This window comes from Parambassis ranga, chromosome 3, assembly GCF_900634625.1.
Source record: "Parambassis ranga chromosome 3, fParRan2.1, whole genome shotgun sequence".
Classification (NCBI taxonomy): domain Eukaryota; kingdom Metazoa; phylum Chordata; class Actinopteri; family Ambassidae; genus Parambassis; species Parambassis ranga.
Window position 1 is genome coordinate 18,672,252 of NC_041024.1, and position 23,245 is coordinate 18,695,496.

Consider the following 23,245-nt stretch of genomic DNA (forward strand, 5'->3'; position numbering starts at 1 on the left):
ACGTACCACTATCAGTAGGACTCACAATAAACTAAAGCAGCCCACATTAACTGTCAAGCCTGACAAGCCCAGGTATCCTTCAGTGCGGGACAAGTATGCAGCAGTAATTTCCTCCTTGGTGTAGAAGGAAACAAAGTAGAGCCATCCTTAACAGTCTATGTGTCACAGGGCACTACAGCACTTCATTTCTCTTCCTCCTTCTTACTTAGTGCTCTTTTTAGTTAAAAATCTTGTAGGACAAACCAGTAGGGCAGTGTCTAGATAAAGAACAAGGATATTTTATTCTACGTGCACACACACACACAAAAACACAAAACATCAGGTAAGAATGAGGATGTTGGCAGAAAACAAACAGAATCACTTTCCTTCTCGCATTTTTGAAATGCTTGTCTCCAGTAACCTTTTATAGGTGTGTGCGTGCATGCATGTCTGTGTGTGTATGGCATTCTGCGCTTGGGTGTAGACTAATGTGGGACACAGGTAACAGGCTTTAGATCTCTAAGCTTCAACATTTTGTTTCGGGCCTTACAGCACAGAGCTGACACCCTTTATTAATGCAAGTTATTTGTTGTGAGAAAAAAAAATATCTGGGGCTCCAGGTGTTTTGTTTACAAAATGAATCTCTTAAGTGTCATGAATGCCAGACCATGCATTGTAGTATATGATTCACCTAGTAAAACATATATGAATCATTAATATTTGTAGCAGTTGATAGCTGCTGACCAGCAAAGCTTCCAGCTGTCACACTGTATAGTTGGTTAAGTTTTTCTGCATTATATAGCTTGAAAATGAAGGAGGAGACCATCTTTATGTTGGGCTGATTGATGTCATGCACATCTGTTCGAGTGTACTGTAGTGCACAGTAATTATGTTGAACGTTATGCTTTTTTTCAGGCGGATGATGAAAGGAATTATCATATCTTCTATCAGCTCTGTGCATCAGCAAATCTCCCTGAGTTCAAGGCTCTGAAGCTGAGTAAGTCACATGCATATGTGGGGTTATATTGGCACACACACTGCTGCAATTAACCATTGTCTTAGCACCCAACTGACATCCACACTAGTGGCAAATAAACAAAAGCACAATCTGTTCTCTCTTAAATGTTTTTTTCAGTGGTGAATCAAGATCCAGCACACAGGCACAGGGGTATTGTTTGTGTGCTAATAATTTTCAAGTTTCATGTATGAGTGATTTTTCCACCTTTAAAATGTTCTCTTCAATCTTGCAAATTAAATTCAATAGCAGTCCAACCTGTTCTACAGTATTAGTCATGCGTGATGCTACAGCAGGAGAAACACACTGTTGTAACGCTCTGCTACTCTAAATGTGTTATGCATTATAATCCTGCCTGACAATGTGTACAATGTATATAAAACAGAATAAAGTCATTTGCAATTCATTAAAAACCATAAACCTATTCAAAATACAAAAAAGACAAATCCCCATTAACATCAACAGTAAAAAACACTTAACTTTTCTACCATTTGTAAAAATGTTCTTGAATTATGACTCATTTGTTGCAGCAGGAAGTCTGCCTGCACAGAAAACCCATTATCTCAGTGGGTCATTGACTTTTTCAGGCAAAGAAAATAAAATTTTAATTGACTCTATATCATGGTTTATGTATTGCATAATTTTAAACTATAGAACAACTGCAGAAAATACTGCTGTGACCATTAAAGATAGAACTAAGAAATGTTGTACCCCTACAAATTCCATTAGAATCTTCAACTGCAGTCTGATCAGCAGATTTTCTGTCAGTTTATATGCGCCATACAGTGTTCCTGCATTTGGGACTCAGCACTGAGGCATTGACTCTGCATTTGTACAGGCGCCTATAAAGAGTGCTCCCACTGTGGACCTGCACCTGCTCATCCTAGTCATGGACACACACACACAGACACACGCTGTGCTGGCACCGTCAGTTACAGCCCCTCAGTTGGCACTCTCCCATGCACACACACAGCTGCTGTCTTTCCTTTCTTGCTGACTTCCTGGCTCTGTTAATGGAGTGGTTGTCACGGACATGTCAGTGCCTCTTGTTGCCAGGCAACATGCCATGCCCTAATTTAGTGTAGGTTGTGTATAAAGAACCTTATTGTGGGAAAGTTGAGAATCATGCTTACACTGAAGTCTCCTTAATTTCATTTATTTCTAAGATCCTGAGCCTCTTGCATGATCTCTGCCTGTTTATCAGAGAATATAGTAGGTAGCTTCATATGCATGCTGGGAAATGCTTAAAATCTTAAAGTGCTTGATTCTTAGCTCAGCTTTTTAAGAACTATTCTGTTGTCTGAACTTGAACTCTTCTGACCACCTCAGTGTATGTCCTTGGTTTACTTGAGACTTCAGGGTCAGCAGATTAGGATTGTTGCTATAGTTACCTGGAAAGGTTACAGTGAGCCCTGACTGAGAATGATCAAGCTTTGTTTCTCATTACAGTGACACAATAAAATATTTTAACATAGTCCCCCTGGCAAATTAGAAGATGTTTTGATAGCACTACCTTAGGTGTACAATTTATAACTACACTCAGTTTCATAATGATTCATCCTTTCTGTCTCTCCTGTCAGGCAGTGCAAATGACTTCCTGTACACCAGGCAGGGCCGCAGCCCTGTGATTGCTGGAGTAGATGACGCCAAGGAGCTCTGCACAACTCGCAATGCCTTCACGTTACTGGGTAATACACACTAATATATATATATATATACACACACACACACACACACACACACAGGTTCAAATATTCATAGAAGTTTAAGGCATAAATGATACTACTCTGTCTAATAAGAAACATATTCTCCTCTGCAGGTATTAATGAGTCCTATCAGATGGGGTTGTTCCAGGTTTTAGCTGCGATTCTTCATTTGGGAAATGTGGAGATAAAGGACAGAGATTCGGACAGCAGCCTTATTCCTGTGAGGACAATATTTTTACTGCAGTAGGGTTTCTGGACACACCTAAGCACATATGATGTTGTGTGTTTTGCTAAAAATACAAAGATAAAATCTTCTTTCTACTGTAGCCCAACAATCGCCACCTGACAGCGTTCTGTGATCTGGTGGGCGTGACCTATCAGGACATGGCTCAGTGGCTATGCCACAGGAAGCTGAAAACGGCAACAGAGACATATGTGAAGACCCTGCCTCGGCTGCAGGCCACCAATGCCCGTGATGCCCTATCCAAACATATCTATGCCAAACTCTTCAACTGGATTGTAGAGCATGTCAACAAGGCCCTGGTCACCAATGTTAAACAGCACTCCTTCATCGGTGTCCTCGACATCTATGGGTACTTCTGTCAGAGGATTAACTAATGAATTGAATTTGTTAATTAGATGTCAATCAGAAACTTATCTGGCACTTTTCTTCTCCACAAGGTTTGAGACTTTTGAAATCAACAGCTTTGAGCAGTTCTGTATCAACTATGCTAATGAGAAACTCCAACAGCAGTTTAACATGGTGAGCAGTACACATAATACCAGTCTGTTATATTTATCGTTTGATATGAATGCCAAAACACCCAATTCTGTTTGTGTGTATGTGTTTGTGTGTGTGTGTGTCTTTGTCTGCGTCTGCAGCATGTGTTCAAGCTGGAGCAGGAAGAGTACATGAAGGAGCAAATTCCCTGGACTCTGATCGATTTCTATGACAATCAGCCATGCATCAACCTCATAGAAGCCAAGATGGGCATCCTGGACCTGTTGGACGAGGAGTGCAAGGTTTCTTATTTAAAATTAATTCTTTTACATCGAGCTGTTCTGTCTAACATGATTGAAAATTTCTTTTATTTGAAGCTGTTGTAGTGAACGCATTTTGTTGTTGGCAAGAACTAAATCATAAAATATATAGAAAATTTGTTTTCAGTCCTCTGGCTGTTTTTAACAACACTGCATTATTGCAGAAGTGAAAACTATACAGTTACATAAGACCTGATGACCTTTGAATGCTGTTGGTGGAATAAAAACATTCTCATGAATGTAAACAAGCAGGGAAACTGATGTATCGAAGTATTAAAGCCTTGCATTGAGCTTGCAGGTTCCTCCATTCACGCCTACATTCTGTATGGCTTTAAAACCTGTCATTGCCTCCCACTACACAGCAGGCTCCTACACATAAAGTTCATCACCTGCAGGAGCAAAACCTGCTGTTAAACAATGACCACAGGCTAGAAAGCTGCTCCTCATTTATCTTTAACAGCAAAACTAAATGGGAGGCAAGAAGGTTATCTTTGCATTTTTCATCACATTGCCACACTATTAATTAATCTTTATATTATTTATTAAATGTAATTCACAACCAACTCAAAATGGTAGTATTGGGCTTAGGTTTAGATAGTGCTATGGTAGCTTGTAGTGTCAAGTTCACAATTCAGGCAAATCTCTTACAATGCTCACTTATCTCTGTGACTCTCAGCTGCTGCAAGGTCACTTTATAGGTTGTTGACATTTGAGGTGGAACACATTGCTGACATTATTACAGGGAAGCATGTGTATATTCACTGAGAAAAAAATGACCTGAAAATAGTAAAAGTATCACTCAGTAATCCCATTATTGGATTTATGAGGAATTACTTGACATGTTTGTGACGTGTTCTGTTTTCTGTACCAGATGCCAAAAGGTTCAGATGATTCATGGGCTCAGAAACTGTACAACACACACCTAAAGACCTGCTCCCTCTTTGAGAAGCCACGCATGTCTAACCGCGCCTTCATCATCCAACACTTTGCTGATAAGGTGGGCCTGATTTGTATTGTGTTTGCATTGTGTTAGGTCAGGCTTATTTCTCCTATGTAAGAAACATTTAGGGACAGACTTGCTGCAGTGTCTGGTGCAGTGCTGCTCTCGGTTATTTTTAGGAGAGGTGTTTTTTGTATTATTGTCATTGTTCTCACACAAACAGGCAGGTTTGTTTGCAGTGTTTAGTGTATGTAATGGTGTAATATGTCCCCTGATAAGGTGTAGCATTATTTTGCATGTCTGTTTTTAGAACCTCACTATAAGGTTACAGATAAATGGGTCAAGAACTAAAGCTGGCTTTCCCATGAGGTCCTCTGATATTACATATAATGTGATAGTGTGGAAACAAATCTGATCGAGGATTTGCAATGAATGATTTTGGTGTATTAAAAGAAACATACATCACAAACTTGCACTGAAAACATTTTGTTAAGCACATGTTAATGGTTTGTCCGCTAAAGGAAATGTCAGTAAAAATGCCCTCTAGTTGTAACACAAGCTGTGCTGTCTTGTTGTTGAGCAGGTAGAGTACCAGTGTGAAGGTTTCCTGGAGAAGAACAAGGACACAGTAAATGAAGAACAGATCAATGTGCTGAAGGCCAGTAAGGTGAGGCACAGAGACGCATACACCATCATTATAATCTATGCAGTCTATCAGATGCAGTGTCAAGTCATATAAACACATCTGATTCCACTGAGATAGAGACCTGGTTCTACAACTCTGCAAGATGCAGAACTGTAGCACAAGCTCTCTGTATGTAAAATATCCTGTTGTTCAAGTTGCACCACCTGAAGGCTCAGGGAAGGAGCGCCCTCCACTGGCCATATTAAGTATATATCAACATCAACATTGAGGATACAGTCTCAACCTGCAAGTTTTTCTTTATGCAGCTGAACACACTGGCCGGATCATTTGAATGTGGAAATTGTCCAGAATGTGTGACAAGATTAAAGAAGGACTTCACAGCTATCTATAGTATAATGTGCTCTTAATCATTTCATAGAGGTTAATATATCTGTGGATGCTCCCTTTCATCCAGGTCATAGTCATTTCCAAGAGTTTAAATCGAGGCAATAATAGAGGTTAATGTGTTTTTTTTTTTTATTATACACAAACACACGCACACACTATAATGAAGTGTGCTTGTCCACAAACCTCATGCTTGAATTCAAATGTTCTTTTTATAGACTTCGACAAAAGCAGAGTTGGGTAAGGGTTGAAACATAGATATGATCCGCTCTAACCTCTAACGTGGATTCACATACACAAACACTCATGGACTTATAGTGTTTTCTACCTATATAAAACCTTGTCTATAACTAGCTTCACTAATGAAAACCACATTTATAAAATGTTCGTCAGATAGTGATCAGATTGTCTTAAGGAAAGGAAAGTTGCTGTTGTTTTTTTTAACTGCCACAACATGTAGCAGCTAACTGTTCCATGTATCATCATTTAACACATTAATAGATGAAACCCCAAAAATCAAAACCTTCTTGCTGTCAACAACAGTGAAGCCATATTAAAGCTTCTGTCACTGATATAGTGAAGAAACAAAATCCAAGCTGATACATCCAAACTGTAACAAAAAGGAATGTGCATTGTAATGTTATTGTTTTCTTGTGAAAATTGTTGAAAATTGATTGTCACAGCTGCAGTAAAGTGTTCCAGGCTGCATGTGTATGTTGAATGCTCATCAGAACTCCCCAGCTGGGACCTGCTAGACACTCAGGATTCCTGCATTCATACTGACGTCTACAAACAAGTGCCATCCATACAATGCGTTTAAGAAAAACTTGATACCATAATTTCTCATAATGCACAGCAGGACAGAAAAGCAGTCAGAATATAGGAAATGGGTAAAATTCCAGCCATACCTAAAAAAAAAAATCATATTTCCTTCCATCCATTTCATCTTCACCACTCTGTCTGGTTATATTACCATAATCCTTGATGTGTCTTATAGTTTTTGGATGAAGGTGATGATTATTTTAAACATGGACTTTGGTTTTGCCATTTGGATTTCCTTTGACCTTTCCTTTTTAATGTTATGGTGTTTTTTTTCACTGTGTCTCCATGTGTTGTCCATGTATGTTTGGTTCTGTCCTCATCATGACAACCTTCCCTGCCAGCAGAAGGTAAACAGAAGCGTTCTTACAACGCTGGTCCGCCTGTAGCTCTTCATTTAGCTTCTTTTTTTCCTTTGTCTTTCCTCCTTCCTTGTCTCTCTCTAAAAAAAACTGAGAGATTACACCCTAACAGCACAGAGGAGATGAAAGTGTGTGTTTGCGTGTGTGCACGTTCATTTTTGTTTGCTGCATGGGGAGCACTAAAGGCACTCTGTGAGGAAAGAGGGGAATTCAACTACAAAATAAGGGACAAAGGAAGGAGGGTATTTTTATCTTTCAGAGTGATGCTGAGAGCGAGCGGCACGTGAAGCCTTTGTGGCTGTGGCTGTCCTGCTGAATGAGGCTGGTTAGAGAAACAGCATGGCACCACTCTGAGCCCAGCAGGAGGACCTGAAGCTGCACACATAACACAGCGTCCTCCTCATATAACCTCAGTGTTATATGGAACACATGTGATGTGTGCGTGCGTGCGTGCGTGCATTACTAAAGGGCATATGTCATTCATGATGTCATTACAACATGGCAGTAATGCCATGCAGTCATATATGGCCACAGCATACTGTCATATATGAGAATACCTAACCTTTATTTATTGTTTTACAGCATTTTAACACTGAATAAGTTTAACAAACGCTAATCAACAAATCACGTAACATTTTTCGCTCATCTACTTATACTGCTGTCAGACAGCTTTTTAGCTATGTAAGGTTGACATTACTTGTCCCGTCTCTGCCTCTACACTACATTACTGGCTTGTTTGTGGAATTGTATAAATGTAAAAACAGGTAAACAATATCATGATTTTTTAATGTGGTAGAAATATTGTCGTCCTGCTTTGTAAGCCTATATGCACTGTGCAGTAAGTAAGAAAAATGGAAATGCATGGCTCTTAAAGGACAACATTTTTTTATCATGTGCGTTATAGTAGCTGCACTAACGTTTAGTTAAGTTCGTATTATCCAGGGAGAAATTAAATCAGTATTGCCTGTGAAATAACTGTAAATGGGCTGCTGTTCCCAGTTTGACCTCCTGGTGGAGCTGTTCCAAGATGAGGAGAAAGCCACCAGCCCTACCGGTCACGTTCCTGGCACAGGAGGTCGAACCCGCCTCAGTGTCAAACCTGACAAGGGCCGTGATGCGAGCAGCAAGGAGCACAAGAAGACTGTCGGCTGCCAGGTTGGTATCACAATCTGACAATGTAGTGTTAGTTCACATTTTGGGACTAGTCTATTTTAGTGAATATCAAACCATGTAAAGATTCCAGGTTATTATTTATTCTCTGCATCATTTATAACTTCATTTAATGGACTTTTAAATGGATTTTAGAGTATGTTTTACCTGTGGAGGGACTACAGTAATTTTGTTATTAATTCTGTGTGGGATGCAGATAATTGAATAGAATTTGAATGTTTAATGACTGTGGCCATCTTTTTGTAGTTTCGTAACTCTCTACAAATGCTGATGGATACTTTGAATGCTACCACCCCACACTACGTCCGTTGCATCAAACCCAATGACTTTAAGCTGGCCTTCTCGTGAGTTCATCCTCCTCTCTGATTTATTCACTAACCTGAGTTTTACTTGTCTTTCACATTATATTCTCCAGATTCTCACTCTAGATATCAAACACCTGCATCACTTGATTATTATTTAAATAGAGCATTTTTCATTGTTTTAATTTTGTAAAACCTTATACTATTGCTGACTCTGGATCTGTGCTTGAGTTTAGCGACCATTTAAGTTTAGATGATTTGTTTTTGACAGGTTTGATCCCAAACGTGCAGTGCAACAGCTCAGAGCCTGTGGTGTCCTGGAAACTATCCGCATATCTGCTGCAGGTTTCCCATCCAGGTACTAACACATTCCAGCAATACTGCTTCAGTGTGTTGTGTCATCATCAGCTAATACCTTTTTTCTACTATCATTAGATTTCTTGAATGTTTAGAAGAGACTGTGTTTCTGACCTCCTTCACTGGACTTATGAAACATTTAGATCTATATACTCAGTGTTTGTTTGTGTGTTACAGATGGACATATCAGGAGTTCTTCAGCCGCTACAGAGTGCTGATGAAACAGAAGGATGTTCTTCCTGATAAAAAGCTGACCTGCAAGAATGTTCTGGAGAAATTAGTACAGGTCCGACAGTTCTCTGCAATGAAAATAACATATATTTTATAATATTTTCTTATATATCTTATATATATTATATAATATTTTATTGTTTGTATATTCACTTAAATCTTGAATACAAACAACAGATTTCTTTTTCTCTTTCTCATCCCTAATGACTGCTCTCTTTTAGGACCAGGATAAATATCAGTTTGGTAAGACTAAGATCTTCTTCAGAGCTGGCCAGGTGGCTTACCTGGAGAAACTGAGGGCAGACAAGTTGCGTGCTGCCTGTATCCGCATCCAGAAAACCATCCGCTGCTGGTTGGCACGTAAGAAGTATCTGCGCAAGCGTAGTGCTGCCATCACTATCCAGAGGTTCACCAGAGGATATCAGGCCCGCTGGTGAGTCACTTACACTGTAACAACATTTCCAAGACATGTTATTTGTTGGATGTAAAGAAAACATGTTGGGAAATGTTCAGGTAATGGATGCAGTTAAAAACCCAAGAATAAAATTCTGACTTTCTGTCTCTTGCTCTTCAGTCTGGCCAAGTTTATGCGCCGCACGCAGGCAGCCACCATCATTCAGAAGTACCAGAGAATGTACGTCGAGAGAAAACGCTACAGGCAGAAACAGGCTGCAGCTCTGGCCATGCAGACAATCCTCAGAGCTTACATGGCCCGGCAGAAGTATCAGGCGGTAGGACAATGTTACCACAATGTCTCCAGAAAGTTCTAAAGTTCAGTTTGGCCCAGATCCACATAATTTTGTTTGCTTTAATCTCTTTTACTCTCTATCTCTTTGTGCAGCTGCTGCGGGAGCACAAGGCAGTGATCATTCAGAAACATATCCGTGGCTGGTTGGCTCGTTGCTGGTACAAGCGCTGCCTTCTCTCCATTGTCTACCTGCAGTGCTGCATCCGCAGGATGAAGGCCAGGCGCGAGCTCAAGAAGCTCAAGATTGAGGCTCGTTCAGTAGAGCACTTCAAGAAGCTCAATAAAGGCATGGAGAACAAGATCATGCAGCTGCAGAGGAAGATCGACGAGCAGGTCAGATATGAATCTGTTACCCCCATTTTGTCACATTTTTTTGTATTTGTTTTCTATATTGGAACGTTTCTTTTTCTGTACCTCAGAGCAAAGACAACCGGTCGCTGAACGAACGGCTAGTTGGCTTGGAGAGTTCTTACACAGTGGAGAGCGAGCGGATGCGTGGCGAACTGAACCGACTGCGTGGAGCGGAGGAGGATGCCAAGAACAAAGCCAACCAGTTGTCCTCCCTGCTGGAGGAGCTGGAGAGGTTGAAGAAGGAGCTGAGCTCCACGCAGAAGGAGAAGAAGACCATCGAAGAATGGGCGCAAACCTACAGAGACGAAATGGAGAAAGTAAGACAGGATCACCTCTGCTTCTGTTTTCCCCCTGTATACACAGTACTGTCACATGTCTCTGTCTCATTCTCAAAATCTGTTGTTTTGCTTTAATGAATTTCAGCATTTTATTCTTTGATAAATTGCTTTCAGAACGTCTTTTTTCACCCCCTCAATTGTAGTTTATTGTGTAGTTAAAATTCCTTTGATTAAGTTTAAACAAATAGAAATAAATACAAAAATAATAAAGATTCCCATAGATTCCTGGCAAAAACATTTTCCAAATATCATGTCCATATTGGCACCCAAGAAAAATATTTTCACCTAATTTAGGAGGCAGATCAAACCAGGGGGAAAAGGGCAAATGGTCGGCTGTGTTTCCCCAGAGCAGGTGAGCACACGAGTAGTGTGCAAGTAATGTAGCTGCTGCGTGTGAGCTCTGTGGTTTGGGTTAGTTTGTTGACTGATCCCTCTTGTTTACCACTATTACCTTATTACCTGTAGTCTGTCCAAACATACATAGATGTCAGAGTTCAGACCCACAGTAATAGAAAGACTTTTTTAATTTGACACACTGACAGCAACATCTTTATACACGGTGTAAGGATCATTTTTGTGTCTGTTTAGATGGTCTCAGAGCTGAAGAATCAGAACGTGTCATTGAAGAAAGACAAGGACGACTTGAACAAGTTGATTCAGGAACAGAGTCAGCAGATGACAGGTATGTGTCCCCACATACATTTAAATGATTTGTTGCAGCAACATTACTTCCATTCATCTAGTTGTGCAGAAGCAATAGAGCATGCTTGAACTGTTTCCTCTTTGTTTGGTCCCTTCAGAGAAAATGGCCCGTGCAATAGCAGAGGAGACTCAGCAGCTGGAGACAGATCTGAACGAGGAGCGTTCTCGCTATCAGAATCTCCTGTCAGAACACCTTCGCCTCGAGGAGAAATACGACGACCTGAAGGAAGAAATGACTTCCTTGGTGAGGAACATGTGCCCTCACAGTGAAGCACCACAATTACTGACCCTGTTTTTTCTATGATTAAAAAAATGTACTGCCAAAGAAGGTAATGGTCGATCTTCATTTGTCTTTCATCTGCAGAACGTCTCCAAGCCTGGCCACAGGAGAACAGATTCCACCCACAGCAGCAACGAATCAGAATACACCTACAACTCAGAATACGCCGAATTGGAAGAAGGTTCCCGCACCACCGAAGTAAGAGCAACCCCTGTCTCGTTTAATGAGATGAAATTCACACTAAAGTAGTTTTTATGTGGCATGCGCTCTGTTTTAACATTCCTTCATCACGCAGGACGTGACACGAGGAATCGACACCTCGCTGACACTGAAGCTGCAGAAACGTCTTACAGAGCTAGAGCAAGAAAAGCAGTCTCTGCGCAACGAGCTGGAGAACAAAGAAGAGCAGTTCCAGCGGGCTAGAGCCAGGGTACTGTTGCTCAGTCTCATTGATATATATTAATGTATTAATATTTCATATACAGTAATGCAAGTCAACTACCCTAATGAAAAGCTGTCTCTCTTAATCTGTGCCGGTCGTCATTATCTATTTCTTCTTGTTTCAGGATGATGCAGAGTTTAAAAAGGCTCGTGGGGCGGAGCTGGAGTATGAGTCCTTGAAGGTAAGCAGCCCTCAAACTACTGTTACGTAGCACTGATGTAATGCTATACGGCTTCAAAAGGCCTGCTTATTGTGACTGTATTCCTCTGACACTGAACCCTTTGGCCTCTCAGCGTCAGGAGCTTGAATCAGAGAACAAGAAGCTGAGACATGATCTGGCAGAGATGAGGCAAAGCTTGCTGGGTGACGCAGCCACAGGTGCCGGGGCTCCTGGTTCGCCAGCGTACAAGGTGCTCTTAGACCAGCTCAATGCCTCTTGTGAGGAGCTGGAGGTCCGCAAGGAGGAAGTGTTGATCCTTCGCTCCCAGCTTGTCAGTCAGAAGGAGGCCATGCACCACAAGGTACAGACTACTCCTCTAAAATGTTTGATCAGCCAGACAGTCATGTACTACTCAGCATTTCACCATCTGCAAGTCACATGATGCAAGAGCACTGTTGAGGTCAATGTAGCTGTCGATGACTGGTGCTTGCATCAACCTTCTTACATTTGTGTGTTCACCCTGTTTGCTTTTCAGTCTGTTTGTTAACAAGCTATCCTAACAAATTAACCAAGCAATTAGGCTTTAAAAGTTTTTATTATTTAACATAAGTCAGATTTCCACGTTTTAAATATTTTAATAAATTGGTAATATAGTGACAACACTGTAAGCCTGAGACTTATTTTGAACTTTTATTTAGTTGTGTATAAAAAACTAAAACAAACGTTCTATTCTGTACATTTTGGGTTAAAATGTATTACATTCAGATCACTGCTCGCTGTGTATGTTGCTAATGCTTTCACCATCCCAGAAGTGTGTCTAACCCTCCTGTCTTCGCCTTCTCTCCTCCATTCATGCTTTCCTACAGGATGAGAAGGTACAGTTGAAAAGTTGCATCCTGCATTGGTATTTGACACTTTTTCACTGTCTGTCCTGCATATAAAACATCCTTAGGCACGAAATCCAATCCAGACGTGTCATCACAGTGAAGCACACAGTGAGAGATTGACACTGTTGCTGTTGTTTCACTGAAAACAAATGCAGAGCTTACTTTTCTTAGAAAGAATATCTAGAATATTTTCCTAAATATTTAAATCCCCATAGCAGCAGAGTTTCTAGTACCTACTCTGACTCCTAAGTGTGAAAACATTGCTTGGCTCTAAATACTGTAAGAGGGACACATTTACGTTCTCTAGAGGCATTAGTTCAGCTTTATCTGCTATCGACACCTATGTCCTTTTTCCAAGTAGACAGTCCTTTGAAAAATGGGAAAGGTATTAATTTAGTATAAGCACTAAAAGGAAGGAAACACAAAGAGAAGCATTCAAGGCTGGAATTCCCCTCTAATAGGAAAAGAACCGGCCAGAGTCCAGAACAACAAGTGAAAAATTCTTATCAAATTTGTGAAGCTTATAAACACCTAGCTGTGGCACAGATTCACAGGGGAAAGAAGAAAAAATGTTGTCCTGCCCTCTCAGAAAATATCTCATTTGTCTCATCCTTTGTCTTAATGCATGCATTTATGGACCCATTGTTTCACACATCTCATCAATACCGCCAGATTGAAGGTTTCCACAGACTAATGCTCTCTGCCAAATGTGCCATGTGAAATAGCACATGAAATCAGAGCATCAATGTGTTAACTAGTTCACCAGATGACAGTTGTGCACCCTGTTAAAAACCTTCATGTCTCTGAGTTACCACCTGTTTAGCTCATACAAAAACATCCTTAATCCAAAGGCAGAAGAGGAGGCTGTTGCTGCTGTGAAGCAACATTCCTCTGTAAATCGACCTCTGCCACTGACTCTTGCAGGGAATTAAAAACCTTTATGTATAGTTTGGTCGCTCAGTGAATGTGCTTTTCTTGGTCATTTATCTTCTTTGTTCCTTTCATTTCTAGGAGACCATGACGGAGCCTTCAGTCTATGCTGCTGATGTGTCCAAACTGAAGGATGCAGATGAACTGAAGCAAGCTTACGTAGGCCTCAAAGACACCAACAGGTACTCTGTTACAGCCCTCCCTCTCTCTCATTTGGCATTTTTTACTTACACTCTTCCTCTGACTCCATCAAATTTTGTATGTCTGATTTTAAGGTTGCGTGCTATTTGAAATGCAATCTATGTGTGAGTGTGTATGTTTGTCCTGTCAGATCTCCTAGGTTCATGCGTCAGCAGCTGGAAGTCAGTGAACTCCTGAGTAGGCTGAGGTAACAGATGAGACGTGGCCCATGCATCATGGAACAGCATGCATGGCCACGCTGTTGCTGAAGGGTTAGAAACGGAGTTGGTTTTCTGCCCTAACAGCATGACAAATAACAGACCTTTAGCTTAGTTTACACCTAACAGAACATGCGAGTACTGTACATCAAAATATTTGTGTGGCTTTGATATAAGGACTAGAAGGTCTGCACGGATGACACGCATGAATAACAGCAGATAGCCTGGTATTACCAGACAGTTCACAAATGCAAATTAGTCCGTGAGGAACATTTTTAATCTCCATTGTGGTGCATGGTCTGGGTGTCAGGCTAAAGATTAGAATGTGTTAGATTCTATTTTGAGTGAAAATGTCATAATCGCCATAGTTGTAGTGCAGTAGATGATGCTGGTATACAGCGTGGAAACAGAGGAACAGGATAACAGCTTCAACTTAGTTGAATTGTTTTAGCAACTCACACACTGATGAGAGGCTGCTGTAGAAGAACTCCTGTATCAGCTTTATGGAAGCATGACTTTGGCATGAATGCAGCATGGTATGACCCCTTTATGTTTTGATCATATTTACCTTAAAGCAGATTTTCAGTTATTGACTCCCCTTTCATATAAAGCAGGTGTGCTTTTCTATTTGCCTTTAATATAGTGAACATTCCCATCATTATGTTTGGATGAATACAGCATGCACATTAGACGCAATGGAGCGTCTAATCGCAGCTCTAATCACTGTGAATGCACTCAGAACAGAGTAGATCACTGATTCTGTCCATTGTTAATGCCTTCACAAACTACACACTTTATAGTTTAAATAATATTATAGTTTTTTTAATGTAAGACTTATTTTTTATATGCACACATACAGACATTTCAGTTAAAGACTCCCCAACCCCAACCACCCCTCATTGTTCCTTTTGTTGTTGTGTTCTTTATGTTCCTTTGTGTTGTGTGTTGGTCAGATCTGCTGCACCAGACTTCCATAAGCTGAATGAGGATGGAGAGCTGTGGCTGGTTAATCAGGGTTTAAAGGAGACCATCAGGTTCTCATTACAAGCGTTTTTTCTTTTGTTATGAGCATGACATGTTTGCCTCTCCACAGAAAAGTGTGTGCTGCAGTTTTTTTCCACTCACACAGTTTCTCTAGCATGCTTCTCTATCACATTAATTAACTTTATACTGATTTGAAAGTTGTTGTTTTCCTCATGCACACTCACACAGTGCTTCACAGGGTTGTATACTAAAGCAATCAGCTAGTAGACCAAAAGCAGTGAGGAAAACAGTGTGTGTTGTTCCTGTCCCAAAAGAATCATACACAGACGCTAAACAACAGATTTGTTGCTTTCTCTGTGTCAAACTTAAACCCGTTTAGTTACTTACTATGAACAGAAGGGCCATTTAAAAACCCAGGTAAAGGTTCCCAGTGGAGTCTGAGGTCTGCAGTAGCACCCTGTAGCTGGTTGTGAGTGTTTCTGCATCATCAGTAGACACTGACACGTCTAAAACAAGAAGAATACAAGAGTGGGTGTAAACAAAGATGCTTTTAAAAAAAGTAGCATTACTAAACAAACATATGGTGTGTTTGTTTGTTTACAAGCAACTCCACATGGTGCACTTAACATAGAATATACTTGTTACAGAGTTTTTGTAGTATAGAGGAATACTGCATGATGGTTGTACTTCCCATGAAATTCAGTTTATGATAGCCCTTCATCCCTGTTTCATGGGAACTTTAACCATTTAGCAAGCAGCTCTGCCAGCTTTAACTCTGACCACTGATTTAGCATGACTTTTTGATCAGCAGTATCACTCCATGCAAGGTGGAGTTAATGTGACTGTATGAGTGTTGTTAGGAGTGGCTGGACTCTGAGCTCCTGATAGCATCTGCACAGCATGCTGCTGCTGTCCTGCATCGCCATTCTGGAAACCACAACTTCTCTCTACACCAGGAGGCATCCTGTTTTGTTCTACTCTTGTTTTATTTCCTTGTTTTTTGTCCCAACATTTGCACACCAACACACTTATTCTACCTGTCTAATCCTCCTCATTTCCTCTTCACCCCTACACCACCTCCTCCTCAGGTTACTGGAGCAGCAGCTGCAGACTCAGCGGAGAACTTATGATAGTGAGGTGGAGTCATTGCGCGGTGAGCTGCAGAATGTCAAGGAGGAGAACAACCGACAACAGCAGCTCTTGGCTCAAAACCTCCAGTTGCCTCCAGAGGCCCGAATTGAAGCCAGCCTGCAACATGAGATCACTCGGCTCACCAACGAGAACCTGGTACGCTGCACTGCACGCAAACAGACTCGAGGCTGCACCCTTAACTTCCTTAACTTTACTTTGTTTAAGCTGCACATCACATGGAGTCTCACTTTTCAGGTGACAGTATTATCATAGGGCACATTAAAGAATGCAGTAAAGAGACATGTTTTTAAAGGTGACATTTATAGGTCTCTCATTCTTGCATTAGCAGACAACAACAACACTCTTTAATTGATAAATCCAGTGGCTGGCTCTTAGGCCACACGCCATGTTCAACCAGTAATTGACGTGAAAACGTAAGAATGAAAATGGAACAAAAGATGAGGACTGTGAATGATAGGACAATCTGTAATGTAGGGTGTGCATGAAGAATTAGGAAGGAATGCTGTTGCTGTAAAGGGAGGTAGTGCAGCCGCATCATCAGGGACCAGGGAAAACTGGGCCCAGATGTCTGATACCAAACTCAAACACTCACTGTGGATGGTGTCACCTGACAGGAACTCATGGCCAATGACCCCACGGCATCCCGAGAGACTCGAGTCATCATTTTACGGCGGATGGTTGTATGTAGATACACTGTGTGTTTGCATGTGTATGAGAACTAACTTGGGTTGTGTGTTCTGAATGATGCAGCGCTGAGTTCTCACCCTCTAACTACACCAGTGTCTTCTACGTCACTCGCTGAGAAGCAGCTCTGCACATTTTCTCTTTTCTAACAACCAGCAAGTCCTGCAGCATTTTTTCCTCTAAAAAAAACAACAATCATCACAACAGCACTAATTTTGGTTAAAATCCGATTTCTTCTTCTGACCTTTTGATTCCTGTATCTGCACTGCTGTTGAAGGCACAAATTTGCAAGTGTTGGATTGCCCCCTTTTCGCCACAGGAGGGCGACACTGTGAGGCAGATTGTACCTAATAAGGCTTACTGTTTGTCCTCATTACCTTTTGTTTGTGTGTGTTGTAGGATCTGATGGAGCAGCTGGAGAAGCAGGACAAAACTATCCGCAAGCTCAAGAAGCAGTTGAAGGTTTACTCCAAGAGGATTGGAGAGATGGGAGGTACAAGAGAAATCACCAGCTGGCGTAATATTGAGAACCTATATGTGTGTGGGGCTACAGACTATTATCTGACTATCTTGTGATGTGTATCTCTCAGCGGGTCAAACCGAGGGCCAGACATCTCCAGGACAGATGGTGGACGAGCCCATCCACCCCGTCAACATTCCCCGCAGGGAGAAAGACTTCCAAGGAATGCTGGAGTACAAGAAGGAGGATGAACTGAAACTGGTTAAGAATCTCATCCTAGGCAAGTACAGTACATGTAGTTCTATGACATGAATCATAATTAGGACTGTGTTCAAAATGATCAGCCCTTTACCTAAAAAACTGTGTTTTTGCAGAGCTGAAGCCTCGAGGTGTAGCCGTGAATCTGATCCCAGGTCTGCCAGCCTACATCCTGTTCATGTGCCTGAGACATGCTGACTATGTCAATGATGACCAGAAGGTCCGCACTCTGCTTACATCAGTCATCAACAGCATAAAGAAGATCTTGAAGGTATGCTGACAGATTATCTGATGTAATTTCTTTCAGATTGATGAGATACTATTACATGTATGACAAGAACAAAACCCTGCTCAACTGTTTATGTTTATTCTTCCTGTCAGAAACGTGGAGATGACTTTGAGACCGTCTCTTTCTGGCTGGCCAACACCTGTCGCTTCTTACACTGTCTGAAACAATACAGCGGAGACGAGGTGAGACCAGCACATGTTTGGAAACGCCTGTAGTATTTACACAGTGTCCATTGTCTAATATTTATCAGGAGTATGCTCTGTATTCACACAGTATATATACTCTTGTTATCTTGTGTGTTGATTTGTAACTTGACATATTCTGTCTCTGTGTGTATCAGGCCTTCATGAAGCACAACTCATCGAGGCAGAACGAGCACTGTCTGTCCAACTTTGACTTAGCAGAATACAGACAAGTAATCAGTGACCTGGCCATCCAGATCTACCAGCAGCTGATCAAATGCATGGAGAACATCCTGCAGCCCATGATAGGTGTGTGTGTATGCTCACACAAACTAATACTGCTGCAGTCAACTTACTAAGTCTCTGTGTGTTCCCTGCAGTCTCTGGTATGTTGGAGCATGAGACCATCCAGGGTGTGTCCGGGGTGAAGCCCACAGGTCTTCGTAAGCGGACGTCCAGTATCGCTGATGAGGGAACCTACACCCTGGACTCCATCCTGCGGCAGCTCAACGCCTTCCACTCCACCATGTGCCAGCATGGCACCGACCCCGAGCTCATCAAGCAGGTGGTGAAGCAGCAGTTCTACATCATCGGAGCCGTCACCCTCAACAACCTGCTGCTACGCAAAGACATGTGCTCCTGGAGCAAAGGCATGCAGATCAGGTATGAGATGACGGTGCTCAGAGAAGAGTTCATGAGTGTAGTGTTTTTGTTGTGATTGCCTGACTTCTGATGCATGTGTGGATGCAGGTACAACGTGAGCCAGCTGGAGGAGTGGCTCAGAGACAAAGGTCTGATGACCTGCGGAGCCAAAGAGACCCTGGAGCCTCTGATTCAGGCCGCTCAGCTGCTGCAGGTGAAGAAGAAGACCGACGAGGATGCTGAGGCCATCTGCTCCATGTGCCTGGCACTCACCACAGCTCAGGTAAACTAGGCTGACACTCACCGCATTACATTCAAGCTTTTTTCATCACCTTCAGTCAGTCTTAAAACTAAGAATGTTGATTGCAGGTAAAGAAGTTTTTTTGTGTGTGTGTCTGTTTCTCTCAGATCGTAAAGGTCCTGAACCTCTACACACCAGTCAACGAGTTTGAGGAGAGAGTGTCTGTTGCATTCATACGAACCATCCAGGTATTTTTGTTCAGATGTATCGGTACAATACTTCACCATCTTATGACAATGCGATTTCTAAACTTGAATTATTTTTCTGTCTTCACTCAGACTCGCTTGAGAGACCGGTGTGAGAGCCCCCAGCTGTTGATGGACACAAAGATGATCTATCCGGTCACCTTCCCATTCAACCCTTCCTCCCTCGCTCTGGAAACCATCCAGATTCCCGGCTCACTTAACTTGGGGTTCCTCACTCGTGTCTAACCCAATCCCACAGCACCGCTGGGAGCAGTCATAGCAGTTGGAATTGTCACACGACACTCTTTGGCCTACAATAAAGAGAAATACATTTTTTTCTGAGCATCACAAACATTTCAAAATTAGATTTATATTGACACAATTTGAACCATTATGCCAAAAGAAATAAATAAAAAGTGTCAACAAAGTTAGACATGCACACACAACACATGGAAAATCTCACATCTGTACAGTACTTTCATCTTCTCGACATACACGTGCACGCCTACACTTACGTGCACTTTCTCTCTTTAAAATAAACACCACACCTGCAGTTTAAATCTGACCCATCAATCGCCAGCATCCATCCACTGCTTGTATACACGCCTGCCTCTTAGAGAAGCCACAGGACCCGATCAATCCCTCTAGCACTCGCTCTCCATCAACACCCGAGTCTGTCCTAGTGGTCAGGTCCCCCCCTCTGTGTTCCCAGTCATGGTTAAGGTAGTTGTTGTTGTCGTTCTCCAATGAGAATGTACGTACCGATGCACAGAGATATGAGGAGGAGACATGTTGGTTATTAAGAGCGATCATGTGAAAAAGTTAGCTCTCTCTCTGCCCCACGCTGAGGTCGCCACAGACCAGGCTTCATCCTCTATGTTGTTATTTTAATCTTGGAACACAGTCAAGCCAAGAAAACACTCATTGTCTGTACTATATTATTTATACATATATAAATATATATAAATATGAATAATATATATCCTGTATTTTATTTATTGCACTTACCTGTGTGCACCCTTTTTAAGATTAGAAGCAGAAACTGACGTGAAGGACGGGGCCATCATTTCCCAACAGCTTTGTAAAGACAGTTTAGTTGTGTTGTAGGCTATGTATGTCATTATCAGGTAAACTGTGTAGTATAGTTTGATGAGCGCCAGCACGGAGGATTGTTGTGTTAGGTCTTAGAGGTGTCTCATGTTGAGTCTGCATTTCTTGCGGATGAAGTGTAGCAAATGATTTAAGTAAGGACAGATGTAGGGCGGTCAAACTGGGACCTGTGAGCTGAGCGTCACAGGAGACATATAGAGAGATGTTACCTACTCGTACATGAACACTGCAGTACAAATGACACTCTGCTTTCTTCTCGTCTTCTTCTGGTCGCAGCTCCGGCCAGAGCCTTGAAATATGTTTTACTGTTGTCATTGTGTGATTATTTATTTCAGTATTGTCCTTTTCTTAAGGGTACGTATAAAGCCATGTATTACTGAGCAGGACGGACAGGAAAGGCTTTTCTCAGCTTTGCTTCAGTTTTATTCAGCTCTTTTTCCATTCTGACACATCTCCACCCTCTGCCTTCCTGTTTGGTGGCCAAGAAAGCACAATATAGGCTTTTGAACTCTGAGCTTTTTCCACGTCTCAGCACCACCATACAGTTATTTTCATCTGTTCTGTTTGGAGCCCAGATTGTTTTGCTTCCAGACAAATGTGGTAGTTCTCTAAAAGCTGCTCAGCCACAGTGTTGTATAAACCATAGAGCATGCTCTGCTGCTGCTGCTGCCCTCATCTAACCTGCATGGGTTTGGCTTTACCAGCATTACACAAATGATCCTGCATGTTACTGTTTATTTCTTAACAAACAGAGACATCTGTGTGGTGGAGACATGCTGGATAAGTATCAGGTTATCTGCCCGTGTTGTGACAAGGAGTCCTTTTGTCCTAACATTGTCCTTGCTGCCTCTTAATTTTGCACTTTTCATTTACCTCCTGTTGCGCCATTAGTATTAACAGTCAGCCATATTTGCCTCTTGCCATCGCCTGAACCTTATTTTGCCCAGTGACCTTACCCTCTCCGAAAGGTTTCTTCTTTGATGGAATATTTTGAACAAAACTGGATTTTGAAGTTACATCATGTGATTGATAAGTATGTGGCTTATTTATGTTTCTAACATAACCCGCTGCTACATCTGCTCACTAAGTTCATTGTAGTGTTTCAAACCAGCAGAGTGGTCCACAGGAGCAATGGTGTCATCACCGGTGTGAAATTATTCAGTCACCTGTATTAAAACATATCACTTCATCATCAGTCAAAGAGGTCGACTGCGTATGCATCTCCATATCATCTTTAGGCCACAGATTTATCAATCACTCTAGGTAAGAGTGACACTTGTAAGCCACACTCGGATGTTAAGCAGAGAAAGAGAAGTCGTTCCGTGTCCATCGTTTCTCTTGGGGACCACATGATGTTTGTCAGCCTTTTGTTTGCTTTTGTTGGTTGTGTAATTTTATGGTCTGTGTAAAGACAACATATATGCTAGTCGTACCAAGAAAGTTGTCATCAGGAGGATTTAATCAACCACATGAATGTTACGTTTGTAAAGGAAGTGTATCATGATTTTTAGCTGCACGTTGTAGATGAAGCCTTATCTGAATTATTTGCTATCTGAATGACACATCATCCACAGTGTGGTGTTTTTTTTTTGTTCTGTCAGTGCAGTATTTTATTTCCTCTGTAAAATGTGATCATTTTTATTTTGATACTGTATCCTTTTTGTTCTACAGTGCAGTTTGTGTCACAGAGTTTTATCAGCACTGCACAGGAAGTAACAGATCAGTGTGGAGTATATAATAATTATTGTTTCTTTTTGATTTCTGACACCGTTTTTACAAAAGTACAGCCTGTTCAGCTTCCTCTAGCACATTCCCTGTGTGACTCTGGTGTCAATCAGTGGTTTGTTTTTAACACCACCAGCCACAGGTAAAAAGTTTCATAGGTGCAGCTCCGTTTCTGAGAGTGGACGGGGAAAAGGCTAGCCTAGTATCAGAGATAAAACACATTCATTGGCTTTGTAAAGCAGAGCTGCTGCAGCGTCTCATTCCCCGGGCTTCTCCTCAGCTAAATGTTTTTCCTTCACTCTGCATTTTTACATGAAGGAGAGAGTTGGTTGTACGATACGATCAGACATTATAAATGACCATTGTTCTTATCAGCACTAGGATTAACTGTGCCATTTTAAAAATTAGTTAAAAACAGACAATATATCATCACCCCCAGCCGTCGTACTGGCAAAAAAACAGCCAGCACCAAATGTTTCCTCTCTGAACCCATGTGTACATTTGACAAACTGGACTGTTTGTAGTTTCTGGTAGCTGTGCTTAGTGAATGTGTTCACCGTTAAGAAATTAAGAAACTTGGAATAAATTGTCAAATCTGTAAAAGTAAAATAAAAGAATTCAGCACTGTCTGATTGTCAGTGACAAATCTTTGTTTCTTATTCTACACTCATATGTGCATATATATATATATATATATATATATATATATATATATATATATATATATATATATATATATATATATATATATATATACTGTATGTATGTATATATGTTGGAAGGTAGAGGCCTTTCAAGCTGCAGGAACACATAAAGCATGTCACAGCTTAAACACTTTCCTAAGAAGCTTACTGTTCCCTCTCTGTCCCTCGCCGACAATCCTCTTCAGTGGGAAAAACTTCACTTGGATCTCCAGGAGCAAACGCCTGCTCTACCGAGAGGGTAAATTCTCTTTTTGAGGTAAGAGTTGCCTTGAGTTCATGAGAGAAGTGTCAGTATTATTTACATTTTCAGTTGTTATATGATTGGTGAGTTAGACATTTTGAACCATATAAATTTAAATGAGGACTTAAAATGAAGATCAA

At 41.3% G+C, this 23,245-nt stretch overlaps 1 protein-coding gene across 10 annotated transcripts in view; it reads left to right on the top strand.

Annotated features, from left to right (window-relative positions):
• Nucleotides 1-22,787, top strand: part of myo5aa (myosin VAa) — a 38,335-nt gene extending 15,548 nt beyond the window's left edge. The window contains exons 7-44 of one of the 10 annotated variants that reach the window (XM_028401323.1): nt 895-976; nt 2,575-2,682; nt 2,814-2,920; nt 3,028-3,293; nt 3,382-3,463; nt 3,583-3,723; nt 4,613-4,738; nt 5,265-5,348; nt 6,875-6,880; nt 7,892-8,047; nt 8,309-8,406; nt 8,636-8,722; nt 8,899-9,007; nt 9,174-9,385; nt 9,527-9,683; nt 9,794-10,033; nt 10,120-10,368; nt 10,978-11,071; nt 11,190-11,335; nt 11,456-11,569; nt 11,667-11,801; nt 11,938-11,994; nt 12,107-12,334; nt 12,840-12,848; nt 13,872-13,972; nt 14,122-14,178; nt 15,142-15,222; nt 16,261-16,459; nt 16,939-17,004; nt 17,408-17,501; nt 17,599-17,748; nt 17,843-17,997; nt 18,108-18,197; nt 18,356-18,506; nt 18,578-18,860; nt 18,948-19,122; nt 19,248-19,328; nt 19,419-22,787. In XM_028401323.1, the coding sequence (XP_028257124.1) occupies nt 895-976; nt 2,575-2,682; nt 2,814-2,920; nt 3,028-3,293; nt 3,382-3,463; nt 3,583-3,723; nt 4,613-4,738; nt 5,265-5,348; nt 6,875-6,880; nt 7,892-8,047; nt 8,309-8,406; nt 8,636-8,722; nt 8,899-9,007; nt 9,174-9,385; nt 9,527-9,683; nt 9,794-10,033; nt 10,120-10,368; nt 10,978-11,071; nt 11,190-11,335; nt 11,456-11,569; nt 11,667-11,801; nt 11,938-11,994; nt 12,107-12,334; nt 12,840-12,848; nt 13,872-13,972; nt 14,122-14,178; nt 15,142-15,222; nt 16,261-16,459; nt 16,939-17,004; nt 17,408-17,501; nt 17,599-17,748; nt 17,843-17,997; nt 18,108-18,197; nt 18,356-18,506; nt 18,578-18,860; nt 18,948-19,122; nt 19,248-19,328; nt 19,419-19,571 (4,929 nt within the window). In that variant the 3' untranslated portion in view covers nt 19,572-22,787. The remainder of the gene's footprint in view (nt 1-894; nt 977-2,574; nt 2,683-2,813; nt 2,921-3,027; nt 3,294-3,381; nt 3,464-3,582; nt 3,724-4,612; nt 4,739-5,264; nt 5,349-6,874; nt 6,881-7,891; nt 8,048-8,308; nt 8,407-8,635; nt 8,723-8,898; nt 9,008-9,173; nt 9,386-9,526; nt 9,684-9,793; nt 10,034-10,119; nt 10,369-10,977; nt 11,072-11,189; nt 11,336-11,455; nt 11,570-11,666; nt 11,802-11,937; nt 11,995-12,106; nt 12,335-12,839; nt 12,849-13,871; nt 13,973-14,121; nt 14,179-15,141; nt 15,223-16,260; nt 16,460-16,938; nt 17,005-17,407; nt 17,502-17,598; nt 17,749-17,842; nt 17,998-18,107; nt 18,198-18,355; nt 18,507-18,577; nt 18,861-18,947; nt 19,123-19,247; nt 19,329-19,418) is intronic. The other 9 variants (XM_028401321.1, XM_028401324.1, XM_028401325.1 and 6 more) reach the window with 9 other exon arrangements.
• Nucleotides 22,788-23,245: the final 458 nt, after the last annotated feature.